The sequence below is a fragment of the Artemia sp. Qi Xiang Cuo genome, chromosome 12 (assembly GCF_049724085.1).
Source record: "Artemia sp. Qi Xiang Cuo chromosome 12, ASM4972408v1, whole genome shotgun sequence".
Lineage (NCBI taxonomy): Eukaryota > Metazoa > Arthropoda > Branchiopoda > Anostraca > Artemiidae > Artemia > Artemia sp. Qi Xiang Cuo.
Window position 1 is genome coordinate 60,282,865 of NC_142805.1, and position 15,166 is coordinate 60,298,030.

At 32.4% G+C, this 15,166-nt stretch overlaps 1 protein-coding gene across 5 annotated transcripts in view; it reads left to right on the top strand.

Annotated features, from left to right (window-relative positions):
- Rab3GAP1 (RAB3 GTPase activating protein subunit 1) overlaps positions 1-15,166 on the top strand; it is a 350,147-nt gene that overhangs the window by 299,667 nt on the left and 35,314 nt on the right. For all 5 annotated transcript variants that reach the window (XM_089098391.1, XM_089098393.1, XM_089098390.1 and 2 more), the window contains exon 4: positions 10,245-10,382. In XM_089098391.1, the coding sequence (XP_088954517.1) occupies positions 10,245-10,382 (138 nt within the window). The remainder of the gene's footprint in view (positions 1-10,244; positions 10,383-15,166) is intronic.

Sequence of the window (15,166 nt, forward strand, 5' to 3'; positions counted from 1 at the left end):
GAAAAAACACAATAGCCTTATTTATAGTGAAGCGTTTCTTAGTCGTATGTTTACCCGAATATTTAACAAGTACCATTTTTCCACACCAGCCACAAAACTCAATTCCTCCTAGAAATATTTAAACTAAATACTTACCCCCGCCCTAGAAAGTTCGGATAAACATATGACTAACAAAGGTCTTAATAGAACTGTTTAAGTATGAACTCCAATTTTTTCCAACGAGACTATAGAAAATACTATCAAAACAAATTTCTCTGATTATAATGTATATCTTCAGTCAGAAAAGCGTAGTTTTGGTTCAAAAATGAACCATTTTCATAAAAATAGCTCTTAATAGAACTTTTTTAAGTGTGAACTCCTATTTTTCAGATTAAATTACAGAAAATACGGTCAAAACACACTTCTCTGTTTCAGATGTGTACATTTTCACTTTTTCTGATTCAAATGTGTATCTTCAGTCAGAAAAGCGTAGTTCCGATTCAAAAATGAGCCATTTCCATAGCAATAGCTCTTAATAGAACTGTTTAAGTATGAACTTCAATTTTGTCCAATGAGAATATAGAAAATACTATCAAAACACATTCATCTGATTGTAATGTATATTTTCAGTCAGAAAAGCGTAGTTTTGGTTCAAAAATGAACCATTTCCATAAAAATAGCTCTTCATAGAACTTTTTAAGTGTGAACTCCTATTTTTCAGACGAAATTATAGAAAATACAGTCAAAACACACTTCTCTGTTTCAGTTGTGTACATTTTCACTTTTTCTGATTCAAATGTGTATCTTCAGTCAGAAAAGCGTAGTTGTGGTTCAAAAATGAACCATTTCCATAAAAATAGCTCTTGATAGAACTTTTTAAGTGTGAATTCCTATTTTTCAGACGAAATTATAGAAAATACAGTCAAAACACACTTCTCTGTTTCAACTGTTTACATTTTTACATTTTCTGATTCAAATGTGTATATTCAGTCAGAAAAGCGTAGTTGTGGTTCAAAAATGAACCATTTCCATAAAAATAGCTCTTGATAGAACTTTTTAAGTGTGAATTCCTATTTTTCAGACGAAATTATAGAAAATACAGTCAAAACACACTTCTCTGTTTCAGCTGTTTATATTTCTACTTTTTCTGATTCAAATGTGTATCTTCAGTCGGAAAAGCGTAGTTTTGGTTAAAAAATTAACCATTTCCATAAAAATAGCTCTTAATAGAACTTTTTAAGTGTGAACTCCTATTTTTCAGACGAAATTATAGAAAATACGGTCAAAACACATTTCTCTGTTTCAGTTGTGTACATTTTCACTTTTTCTGATTCAAATGTGTATCTTCAGTCAGAAAAGCATAGTTTTGGTTCAAAAATTAACCATTTCCATAAAAATAGCTTTTAATAGAACTTTTTAAGTGTGAACTCCTATTTTTCAGACGAAATTATAGAAAATACAGTCAAAACACACTTCTCTGTTTCAGTTGTGTACATTTTCACTTTTTCTGATTCAAATGTGTATCTTCAGTCAGAAAAGCATAGTTTCGATTCAAAAATGAACCATTTCCATAGCAATAGCTCTTAATAGAACTTTTTTAAGTGTGAACTCCTATTTTTCACACGAAATTATAGAAAATACAGTCAAAACACACTTCTCTGTTTCAGTTGTGTACATTTTCACTTTTTCTGATTCAAATATGTATCTTCAGTCAGAAAAGCATATTTTTGGTTCAAAAATGAACCATTTCCATAAAAATAGCTCTTGATATAACTTTTTAAGTGTGAATTCCTATTTTTCAGACGAAATTATAGAAAATACAGTCAAAACACACTTCTCTGTTTCAGCTGTGTACATTTCTACATTTTCTGATTCAAAGGTGTATCTTCAGTCAGAAAAGCGTAGTTTCGATTCAAAAATGAACCATTTCCATAGCAATAGCTCTTAATAGAACTGTTTAAGTATGAACTCCAATTTTTTCCAGCGAGACTATAGAACATATTATCAATACACAATTCTCTGATTGTAATGTATATTTTCAGTCAGAAAAGCGTAGTTTTGGTTCAAAAATGAACCATTTCCATAAAAATAGTTCTTAATAGAACTTTTTAAGCGTGAACTCCTATTTTTCAGACGAAATTATAGAAAATATCGTCAAAACACACTTCTCCGTTTCAATTGTGTACATTTTCACATTTTCTGATTCAAATGTGTATCTTCAATCAGAAAAGCATAGTTTCGATTCAAAAATGAGCCATTTCCATAGCAATAGCTCTTAATAGAACTGTTTAATTATGAACTCCAATTTTTTCCAACGAGACTATGCAACTCAACCGCATTTAACTAATCCTCGTGTAACTGAATCCGCATGTAACTAAACCCCCGTGCAATTCAACCCTCCATGCAACCCAATTCTCTGATTGTAATGTATATTTTCAGTCAGAAAAGCGTAGTTTTTGTTCAAAAATGAACCATTTCCGTGAAAAATAGCTCTTAATAGAACTTTTTTAAGCGTGAACTCCTATTTTTCAGAAAAAATTATAGAAAATACGGTCAAAAGACACTTCTCTGTTTCAATTGTGTACATTTTCACTTTTTCTGATTCAAATGTGTGTCTTCAGTCAGAAAAGCGTAGTTTCGGTTCAAAAATGAACCATTTTCATAAAAATAGCTCTTAATATAACTTTTTAAGTGTGAACTCCTATTTTTCAGACGAAATTATAGAAAATACAGTCAAAACACACTTCTCTGTTTCAGTTGTGTACATTTCCACTTTTTCTGATTCAAATGTGTATCTTCAGTCGGAAAAGCGTAATTTTGGTTAAAAAATTAACCATTTCCATAAAAATAGCTCTTAATAGAACTTTTTTAAGTGTGAACTCCTATTTTTTATACTAAATTATAGAAAATACGGTCAAAACACACTTCTCTGTTTCAGATGTGTACAGTTTCACATTTTCTGATTCATATATGTAGATTTAGTCGGAAAAGCATGGTTTTGGTTCAAAATTAATAATTTCAATACAAATTGCTCTTAATAGAACTTTTTTAAGCGTGAGTTTCAATTTTTAAGATGAAATTATAGAAAATAGGGTCAAAACACACTTCTCTGTTTCATATGTGTACAATGTCACATTGTCTGATTCATATATGTAGATTTAGTCGGAAAAGCATGGTTTTTGTTCAAAATTAATAATTTCAATAAAAATAGATTTTAATATAACTTTTTAAGCGTGAGCTCCTATTTTTAAGACGAAAATATAGAAAATATAGTCAAAACACACTTCTCTGTTTAAGTTGTGTACATTTTCACTTTTTCTGATTCAAATGTTTATCTTCAGTCAGAAAAGTGTAGTTTTGATTCAAAAATGAACCATTTCCATAAAAATAGCTCTTAATAGAACTTTTTAAGTGTGAACTCCTATTTTTCAGACGAAATTATAGAAAATACAGTCAAAACACACTTCTCTGTTTCACTTGTGTACATTTTCACTTTTTCTGATTCAAATGTGTATCTTCAGTCAGAAAAGCATAGTTTCGATTCAAAAATGAACCATTTCCATAGCAATAGCTCTTAATAGAACTGTTTAAGTATGAACTCCAATTTTTTCCAGCGAGACTATAGAACATATTATCAATACACAATTCTCTGATTGTAATGTATATTTTCAGTCAGAAAAGCGTAGTTTTGGTTCAAAAATGAACCATTTCCATAAAAATAGTTCTTAATAGAACTTTTTAAGCGTGAACTCCTATTTTTCAGACGAAATTATAGAAAATATCGTCAAAACACACTTCTCCGTTTCAATTGTGTACATTTTCACATTTTCTGATTCAAATGTGTATCTTCAATCAGAAAAGCATAGTTTCGATTCAAAAATGAGCCATTTCCATAGCAATAGCTCTTAATAGAACTGTTTAATTATGAACTCCAATTTTTTCCAACGAGACTATGCAACTCAACCGCATTTAACTAATCCTCGTGTAACTGAATCCGCATGTAACTAAACCCTCGTGCAATTCAACCCACCATGCAACCCATCTCCCTCAAAACACTTTTCAGCCATTTCTTGTTAATTTTTTTTTTTATTTCTAAACTATTTTAAATTGACAATACTCTCCAAAACATCACTTGTGTATTATACAGTACACAATCACCCCATCTCCTCCAATTCGCAAATCTTATTACCCCTTTTTTCCGTGCCTCCGTGCTTCCACACGTCTGGCAAAAGTAAGACACAATCTTGCCCTCTCCTCCTCCTTAAATAATTCCTCCTTATGGAGTAGTCAGGAGGTGATGAATACCAGGTCTCCGTTTTTTGGTGCCACTTTCGTAGGATATTATACCCCCTTCAAGAAGACCTCGCAAAATACTGTGTAACGATAGTTAACTACTTAAAGCTGACTCGAGAGTTGTCGTATCACTGACTACAGAACAAAGTCTGTATTGTGACTGTCAAAAAAATTTTAACGGTAAGTTCGTTTTACACAAAAAGGGAAGAATCACAGAAGCTTTGATCTGAAAAATGCATGATAGTAAAAGGTAGTACTTACCAAAGTCTTTATTTTACTAGAGTCTAAATTAAAAATAAATAATTAAAAATAAAATATAAATGATTAAAAATAAAAATTAAAAATTTTTATTTAAAATAATTAAAAATAAATGAGGGGAAGGTGTTATGGAACAGTCAGGTGATAAGGAATACTAGGTTTTCGGCTCTTTTTGGCGCTGCTTCCATGTTACAAAACCATGGACTCCTCAATCAGATCTCTCAAAATACTGCGTATCAATAGTTGACTGCTCATCCTTGTCGCGTCGCCCACTACAGGAAAAACAAATGTCTGCAAATATCAATAGTTTTTGCGGGTAGGTTAGTTTTTATGCAGAGGAGAGAGCATCAGAGAAGCTTTGGTTAAAAACTTATGAGTTATATATGTTACACTTGTATTTTGTATCAGTTTTGTTAAGAAGATTTCATATAAATGAATCGCCATTATTGCCAGTGCTAATAGCTGTGTGATGAAACTTCTGTTTTTTGTGTTTTTTTTTGTTTTTTTTTTTAAGAAGAAGAAGATTTTATTTGAATAAATCAACATAACAAAAAAACATATACCCCCAACAGAGAGCAAAGCTCGTAAAATTGGGTATTAATAATAATAATAATAATAAAAAAAAAAAAAAAAAAAAAAACAAACAAACAAACAAACAAAACAAAAAAAACATTTCCTCATCATAACAAAAGAGAGAAAGAAAAAAAACCTGGTTAAAGAAAAAAACATAACAAACATAAAGAAAACAAACGCTGGACAAGTGGGGCATGGAAGGCTATCCCAACATGGGTAACAAATATAAACAAAAAAAAAATAATAATAATAAAAAAATTTCTATTCCACCATCACAGGTCAATACATAATTTTAATATTTTCTTCCTTAGAACTGATATTTGCCGAAATGACTCAATTTGAATTCTATCTGTCAGCCTATATTTATTTGAAATAAATGGTATTTGGTATCTAATTGAAAATCTAGATCTTTCACAATTAACAAAGGGAATTCGATATGTTCCAGAACACCTAAGAGCCAAAGGAGGGGGCAGAATCAACAGAGATTTTTCATAAAAATAACTACTAGGATCTTGTATTTTAAAATGCCATATTGATATATTAAGTTCTCTTATATGTTTCAGATCTAATAAATTCAAGAAAAGAAATAATGTTTCAGTTTCCGATGCATCTCTAAGTGTTGATGGACGATGTAAAAAATTTCCAAGTATTCTCGCTGCTTTATTTTGAAGGATCTGTAGGGGTTTTATATGCGTCCAAAAAGTATTTAAATAAATAATTGTGCAATAATTTAAATAAGGAGCAATCAAAGAATGATAAATTATTTTTAAAATTGAAAATGGAAAAACATGTTGCAAACGATACATAGACCCAATATTTTGCGAAAGTTTCACCCTTAAATGATCAATATGAGTTTGAAATGACAAAAGGGGATCAATAAAAACTCCTAAATAACGATATGATTGAACTCTACGTATTTTATGCTCACCAACTTGAAGCTCCTGACATGAAATTTTTTTAGTAGCACGTTTTGAATGACCAAAAACCATAAATTCAGTCTTCTTAAAATTCGGTACTAAATAATTAGAAACAAACCATCGATTAACTGAACTAACAGTGTTAAAAAGATTTTTAATAATTTTATATGAATCCTTCGCTTTAACAGAAACAGCTGTGAAATATGAAAATAAAATTGAAATACAATTATTTCCCTGCAAACATCGTGGGATATCATTAATATAAATAAAAAATAAAAGCGGACCTAATACCGATCCTTGTGGGACACCAATATCTTCAAGATCATTTAAACTAGACAAATGTCCATCAACATCTACCACGATTTTACGTCCATAAAGGTATGATCTTATTATATCTAGTCCTTTCCCTCTTATACCGGAATTTTCCATTTTATCAAAAAGAATTTCATGGTTTAAAGTGTCAAATGCTTTTTTAACATCATAAAAAACAGTAGATACATGATAATTACTATCTAAGCAGTCATTTATTTCTAATACAAGAGCTGCAACTGCTTGTTCCGTCGAATGGCCTGCCCTAAATCCAAACTGATGTTTGGTAAAAAAATTTATTTTATCTAGATAATTAGTAATCCTTCCTTTTAAAATTTTTTCCAATACTTTAGACAATGGTGATAAAATTGCAATAGGACGATAATTATTTGTATCAGATTTATCTCCTTTTTTATGCAATGGTATTACACGTGCAATTGTCCATCTTTTAGGAAATGTACCTGAGAAAATACATAAATTTAAAATATGAAGCAATGGTTCAAATATTTCACCTGCAATATTTTTTAACAAATTAGTTGAAAGTTCATCATATCCCAATGAATTACCATTTTTTAAATTCTTAATGACCTTTTGAAATTCTGCAAAAGTAACCGGGGCCATAAATATGCTCGTATCTTCAGTGGGCGGTAGATATTTTTTATGCGACCTTGGGGAAGAAAGGTCAATTTCTCCTGAAACAACAGATGATCCAATACTAGCAAAATATTCACTAAACTTCTTAGCAACAGCTTGTGGTCCTCTAAATTCTTTACCATTAATATCAAATAACACTTCAGGGTGTAACAACTTTTTATTTCTTCCAATTTTATCTTTAATCAAACTCCAAGTTTTTCTAGAGGAATCTGAATTTCGAAAAGAATTTTCATAATAAAGTCTTTCACTTACTCTAAGGATCCTTACCAGCATATTCTTATAATTTTTAAAACGCGTTAAATTTATTTCCGTGGGATATTTTATTCTAATTTTATATAAACGATTTTTCTCATTAATAGATCTCAAAAGTGATTCATTTATCCATAGTTTTTTTGGGGTAAGTTTCTTTCCTCTCGGGCTCTTATATGGGCAAAAAAGATCAAGCTTTTAATTCATAATATAATAAAATTTATCTAATGATTGGTTCGGATCCTTCTCATCAATTACAGGACTCCAATCAACATCACCAAGCCCTTCTTTTAACCTTAACACATTTTTATGTGAAAAATCTCTACGCTTGGTTTGATTTTTTTTATTATGCGGAAAATTTATAAGAAAATCAGACATAATTATACAGTGGTCAGATGAATCATCAGGAATAATAAATGTATTAACAGCACTATAAGGTGAAAAAATATTATCAATAAGTGAAAATGATGTATCAGCTATTCTAGAGGGCACAAAACATACGGGGTTTAGTCCATAAGATAGTGGGCCCTCCAAGAACTGCAAAATATTTCTATCTATTCTATTCTGATCTGAAGATAGGAGTTTCATTAAATCAATATTAAAATCACCCATAACTAAATAAGGAGTATTAAGACTAGCTAATTTATCCAACATACTTTCAAAATGATTTTTAAATTCTATCTGGCTGGATGACGGAGTACGGTAAATAACTGCAATTAAAAGCTTCCGATTATTTGGAAAAGAGCATTCAACTACACAAGATTCAAAAATCATTTCAATATTCATTGGCAAAAAATCAATCCTTATACGTGCTGGTATGCAATTTTTAATCAAAACACCTAGACCCCCTTGTTTTTGTCTTTTCCGACCGATGTGAAAAAATTGGTAATCTTTTACATGTATATTTTCAATTGAAAAATCATCTAAAAAAGTTTCACATAGGCCTAATATATCTGTATCTGAATCCGACAAAAAAGTTTCAATCACATCCTGCGCAGTCCTCCAACCCCGGCAATTCCAAAACGACATCCTACTTGTATTTACATTTTTTCTTACCAGCTCATTCATAAATATATATTGATTTTTTGGGATATCAAAATTACTAGAAGTATCTTCATCATCACCAGCTACAATAGTTTGAAAAATTGACTGAAATGAAAGAGAATTCCGCTCAAATTCTTTTAACCTTGATGATGGAATTTCACGATTATCTCTATCCATTATCAAATATTAACCCCACGTTAAGAGAAACCACACCATGCCCCAAATGACCAGCAAACCATAATAAAAAATAACAATTAAAAAAACAAAACAAAAAAAAAGTAATCTCCATTCCAAGTCGTTTTCCCTCAGTACGACTAATCTGCGCAACTTTTAATTTAGAAACATAAATATCTTCATAAAAACCAAAAAACACTACTACTGTTTCCAGGCCTAGTATCACTTAAAGCCAAGACCAATCCATAATAACTCCACTCACAACCCGGTACGATCCTCATAGCGATATGCAAAATAAACAATTAATAATTTTTCTAATTTTTTTTTTTTTTTTAAATTATTCAATCCACAAAAAATTTTTTAAAAAAAGAAGATAAAAAAAACACGAGACAACATTACTTCATACCAATATGCTATCACAAAAAAAAAAGAAGTAAAAGCACAACAAAATAATAACTAAAAACCATATTAAACTAAAATAATTAATATAAATATAAATATGACAACCCGCCTAGCATTGCATAGGCCCACCTCGAGGATTTATCGGCACTGACAATTCAGGAATCACGTCATTCACGGAGAAAGAAACACGCAGGCCATTTGGCCGATCAAAACAAAGGAGAGGTGGAACCGATTTTGTTACCCATGCTTGAATACCACAATCAGCAAGCTTTGATCTTTTTTCAATCAGCCGTTTTCTAATGTCTCTCACTGCCGTCGGAGCATCATCACTAAGATAAATATCTTTATGACCGCAAACAGTCTTTCCTTTAAGTTTTTTACTCTGTTTCAGAATCGTTATTTTTTCTTCTTTATACCGAAAAGTAACATTAAAAAATATACGCTCTTTTTTTAATTCTTTAAAAGCAAATTATTGGGTCTAGTTTAAACCTAGTCCTTCTTCACAAATAGTTTTGAAAATCGCTTTAGCTTGCTCTTTATCATCGCAAGGTACATTCCAAACCACTATATTTTTCTCATTCATTCTCTACTCGCAATGCATTAACCCATTTTTCAACTGATTATTTTCTTCACGGAGAAACACTGACTCAGCTGTAACAACACTAATCTCTGATTTTACATTTATTATTTCATTCTCATTAGCCGCCACATGGGTCTGGATCGTCGAAAATTGCTGCGATTGGCCATATAGCGCTTCCTCAAGCGATTTGACCCGGGTTTCCAGAGATTTGAACTGGTCCGTGATACCGTCAAGCTTTTTTCCATTGTCTTTCACTATAGTTAGAATTTCAGAAAAGCTCCCAGCCAGCGTCGAAATTGACAAAGTTTCTCCCTCCTTAGGTGAAGATGACGAATAATCATTTTGATCCTCTTTGAAAGAGACTTCTTTACGGTTTCTTTTATTTCGCCCCATGAATAAGCATAAATTAAAAAAATGGACAAATAGTCTTACCTCAGCCGGTAACGATTGTTTATCCACGTTGTTGCTAGTGTGCAGTGCTTTTAGCCGTTTGGCAGGGCAAACACCTTTTCCAACGTCGGTAATCAAAGGCTCTGTTTATAATGACTCAAATCCAATCCTCTTTTACTCCATGCAATTCTTCAATTCAAAGCAATAATCACACACCAAAAAATTTTCTTTCATCAATTCAAAACATTAATCTCACAAGCTATTTCACTCCTCAGCCAAAACTACCGCAGGCACGGAGCGCCTAAGGTGTTACTCGTTCGGGGAATGAATCATGACTGTGTTAGCTTATAAACCAGAGAAAAAAGGAAACTTCCTTCTAACTATCGTATTGCACACATTTTAACTATAAGAATTTTTTTCAGGAAATGCCGCCCATGACTGATGATATGATTGAAGAGCATACTTCTAACCTACTAGAACTCGGAGAAGATGCTCAAGGCTCTCAAATCAGAGCAAAATTGATGTCAGTAATTTTGAAGGCAGATATGGAGGCGTTCAAGGTAATTCCAGGAATATTTTTGGGTCTAAAGGTTAAATTACCAAATGCAATGAAAATGCAATTTGATTTTTTGATCTGGTTGAATGGAATACACAACCAACCTTAACTAAAAAATTAGTAACTTCGGAAATTTAATTTTTGCATATGTAACTATTCAGTTTTCGATAATAGTGATTGCCAAACTAAAAACAAGGAAAGGTGGGTGAAATCAGCAAATTTCAGCCATATTACACCAAACAGCTTATAAAGTCTCGTACAACTTCCGTTTGAAGGTAGAGTTGTTTTGGGAATTAACAAATCCTTAATGATTGAATTCTTATGGGCGAAATTAACTTTCAACGTTCAGGTTTCAGCATGGCAATACTGACAAGAGTGTAATTCTTTCCCTTAATACTTCATAACTTTGAAACAACCAAAAGCAAAATCTTAAAATATAGTGGCTATCAGACATAAATAGACTTAAGATGGGAAAAGGGAACAAGGCGTGCTTTAATTTTAATATCCATGGTACTTTAGTTGGACCACAGACGCGACCAAAACTTGATTCTCCTTTTCACTCTTGGGTAATGGCGAAAGCAGGCAGTGGCGCAGTAATGCCACGTTTGGCGAATGGCCAAGTGGAAGCAGAATTAGCTACATTCGTTCAGTCATTTATTGCAATATAACCTTACTTGCTGAGTGTACGCATATATGGAAGATAGTATAATAATTAGGATGGTTTGAAGTAAATATTTGAGCTCTTCTAAAAACACACAAGAAAAACTTGGCGCTACAGAAAAATCTATAAGTTCAAAAATCTAAAACAGTTCTAAATAGCTAGACCATTCCAAAACCAAACGGTCCGTCCTGTGCCGTAAGAAAAACATTCGAGTTTATTCAAGATATTTGCTGGGTCATAACAATGCCCGTTACGTATTAGTGGCACATCGAAGATAGCATAATGATAATAATGAATGGATCGAATCGGTTTCTTCTATAAAACTCAAGAAAACTTTGTTCTGTGGCTTTGGCATAAAGGTCCTGGAAAGTGAAATCTCTGAGGAAAATCTTTGATTTCTAGAGGTAAAAAAAGAAAAATTTGTCTAAAAGGGGAATAGTATACATAAAGATTTGGGAAAATACTAATTAAACCTTGTTTATTTTTACCCTTTATATTTAATATAAAGTTAATTAATTTAATGTGTATAAAGCCTATAATTAGCAGCATTTACTGGAATATAATGTTACATTTGTAAGTCTAGTTAAATAGTTAATTTAATTAATGATAATTAAATAATTAAGTTTAAAATAATGAACTAATTAAATTTTAAATATTTAATCTATGATTGCAATTAGTTAATAACACATATATATAATTAATATAAATGCTATAATTAATATAGCATGTTTATAGTAAAAAACAGGTCAGAGCCGCATGCATTTCTAATAAGACAAGGAGATTTTTCTACTCTTGACAGCTCGTTCAGTTTTTCTATGGTAAGTGTATTAAAGGGCTTTTGACCTGTGTCCGATTTTAATTCAGACATATGTTTCCTATACACAAGAATTTAAAATAAAGAGATTATGTCATTTCTTTAACAACTCAAATGTAAGACAGCTAGGACATACACAATTAGACCCCGGCGTCGCGCCGGCGGATTGACCGAACGCCACCGACGTGACGCCCGGTCGAGCGCCACTGAAGTGTCGTAACGCCGCAGGCGTGCCGCCGCCGGCAGGGGTGGTGGCGTTCGGTCGACTTTAAATTAATTTTGTGGCAATTCTTTATTGCGTCAACCGCAAAGTCGGAGCTTTTCCTTCTCGTGTGGTTTAGTATTTTGATTTCCCTGATTAGAAATCAAGCAGAGCTTGCACTATCTCCGAATTTTTGGGTATTTCCCCGAAAATGTATGCGTCACCCCCCAAAAAAAATTGGTTCCCCGAATCCCCGAAAATCACGCAATCATGGTGCCACCCCTAGCCATTTACTACCAGTGACTTTCCCTGCCAAATATTACTTTGCATACCATAATTTCTTCACTGCTCTCTTGTTCATTAATTTTCGTCTCTTTTGTTACTTTGCATAAAAACCAGACAGATGCAATATGCAATTGCAAATATTGCAATATACACAGTTCTTCATATGTTTACAAAAAAAAAGTATCGTCTTTATGAAACGAGTTTAAATCATTTCGAATACAGTTTCCCAATCGCTATTTCTTACACCGTTCGTAGTCAAGAATTTTATTTTCAAGTTGAATAGAATTATAGAACGTATTCACTACTATACAGCTTCAGCCTTCAGTCGGATTTTGAAATTGACAGCCGACAGATTGTTTCTACAGCTGAATTGTGAGTTTGCAGATTTTTTTTTGCTGCTTTTAGATAAGATTTTTTTAATTTTTAATACTCAATTGTTGAATGCCATATAGAAAATACAATCTTCTTTCTGAAACTTTTTATCCCCCCCCCCAAAAAAAAAATAGGGGGCTATCATTTTTAAATGATAATACCTCATTTTTTCATTGAAAACAGGGATGCCAAAAAGATAATTATTTTTTCATTTAAAGTGGAGACAGAAGAAAATGATATCAAATTTCCTGGGAAATCATTGAAATATTTTGATAGACCCAGGGCCCCCCATTAGGACTTGTTCATTGTCTTGGGTATTTTGCGATTTCTCATAGGCTACTGGCCTAATTTGGCTTTTGTGTGTGCTCCCTTTTAATTATATTCTTTGGATCTTATTGAATACCACGGCGAATCTATGACACAGTTTTCCAATAATTTGAGGTATATCTGAATAATTTTGATATTTTTGTTATTGTCTTTGCACCCCTTAACTCATACCCTTAATTTTTTTTCAAGGAACACTAAGGTGTTTAACGTTATTTTGCGTGTTTGTTTGAACCATATAGTGACCTAGTTAATTATAAAGTAAATTATTTTTTATAATGAAAGTTGAGACGGTATCCTATCAAGGTGGTATCCAGAGGGGGGGGGGTCGGGAGGTATTACATTTAAATGATAATATATCGAATTTTTTTTATTGAAAGCAGGGTTCCCAAAACGTTAATTCTTTTTAATTTAAAGCAGAGACGGCATCCTATCAAGGTGGTCCAGTGCCCAAGTTACATTAAAAGGCCAGGTCATAATAAAAGCTTTCAATTTGGGAGGTTCAAGGAGGAGTCTTTGACAGTTTTGTGACCTCAGGGTACTAGATGCTGCAACGTTTTTACGTATCTACAGTAGTTTAAAAAATTCGATCACCCCACAAATGATTACCAAAAATAGGGACAAATATAACAATGTAACATTTGGAATATTATAACACTTTTTTCAAAGCTTTGAAGAAAAGCAAAAAAGGCTAAATACCCCTAACTACGCTTGAAAGATATTTTAAAAAGAAACTCTTTGGAGATTTCCATGGAAATGACCATAGCAGAAGCTTTGAGCCTGGATTGTGATCAATGAGGAGTCTGAGTATTTTGACCACAGGTGACTTATTGTTGCGACTTTCTTAAATTTGGTCGTTCTTGTGAGCATTTGGAAATTAAAGCCTAGACTCAATAAATGATACTAAGTATCCTAATATTTTGCTTGAATTAAAAGTGACGAATTAGGATGAAAATCTCAACATCTTCCTGGAGCTACTTCAGTCTGCATATTATTTCATTTAATTACATTTAAAACGGATGAGATTTTCATTTTTTACCGAAGAAAATAGCTGACACTTCATTTTTCTTCGTACCGAATAAACCATTTAGTGTTTTTTGTGTCATTGTAATTGAAGTGTTCTCATGTGAAGTGTTCATCATGTATTTTTCAATTTGATAAATTTACTCCTTTTAGATGCAGTTTATAATTTGACAGATATTAGGTATTTATGAATTTATAATTTGGAATGAAACGCTAAAAGAAAAAATGAATAGTATCCAAAACAGCGGCCAAAACCAATAGAAAAAGCAGCAGTTCATCCTTAGCCTACATGACATATATTCTATAAAGAAGCCAAAAAAAACTTTAAAATTCATTTTTTTAATTGTTATTAAGAACAAGTTTTTAATACAATAAGGCTTTTTTAGGAATCCAACAGAGCAAAAAAAAAACAAAAAAAACAATCAATATAAAAGTCGCCCATTTCAACTGCTTCAAAGGTGACAAAACAGATATAGGCAAAGGGCATTATGAAAAAAATTAAGCTTCTAAGTTCAAAGTTATATTCGAAGTTTTTACACAGATAAATGACGAATTTTGTGATACGGTATTTGAAGTTTTGTATGCAGTAATGCTCGATGAAAAAAACTACAAATTTTGATAATTATTTATGTTAAGAATACATAGCTAATACATACTTCAACTACTCGTATTATGCAAGGGTTCTGAAACGCCACAGCCATTTCATTTCTACCAGATTTCTACTTCTCTTGATGAATAAGACCAGTTTCCAGCCAGCGACTTGTGAATTTTTGAACTCATGAATAGGCTCGAATCTGTTGTAAATTTAAGCTGTGATTTGAGAAAGACTGATGAAAACATTAATGTTTGCGCTCAACATTGATCGCGCCGGCGGCGCGCCGCCACCATCTTACTGGCGGCGTGCTGCCGACGTCTTACCGGTGGTGCGGCGCGCTGTTTTTGGCCCCGCCGCCACCGGTTTTCCCTCATCGGCGCGGCGCCAGGGTCTATACACAATGCTATGTAGTAGTAACTATGTCTTTTGTTAGTACGTGAATTACCACATTGGACCAAGGCTGTATCCAGGAGGGGGTTACGGGGTTTAAACCATCCCCCAAATGTTTGTCC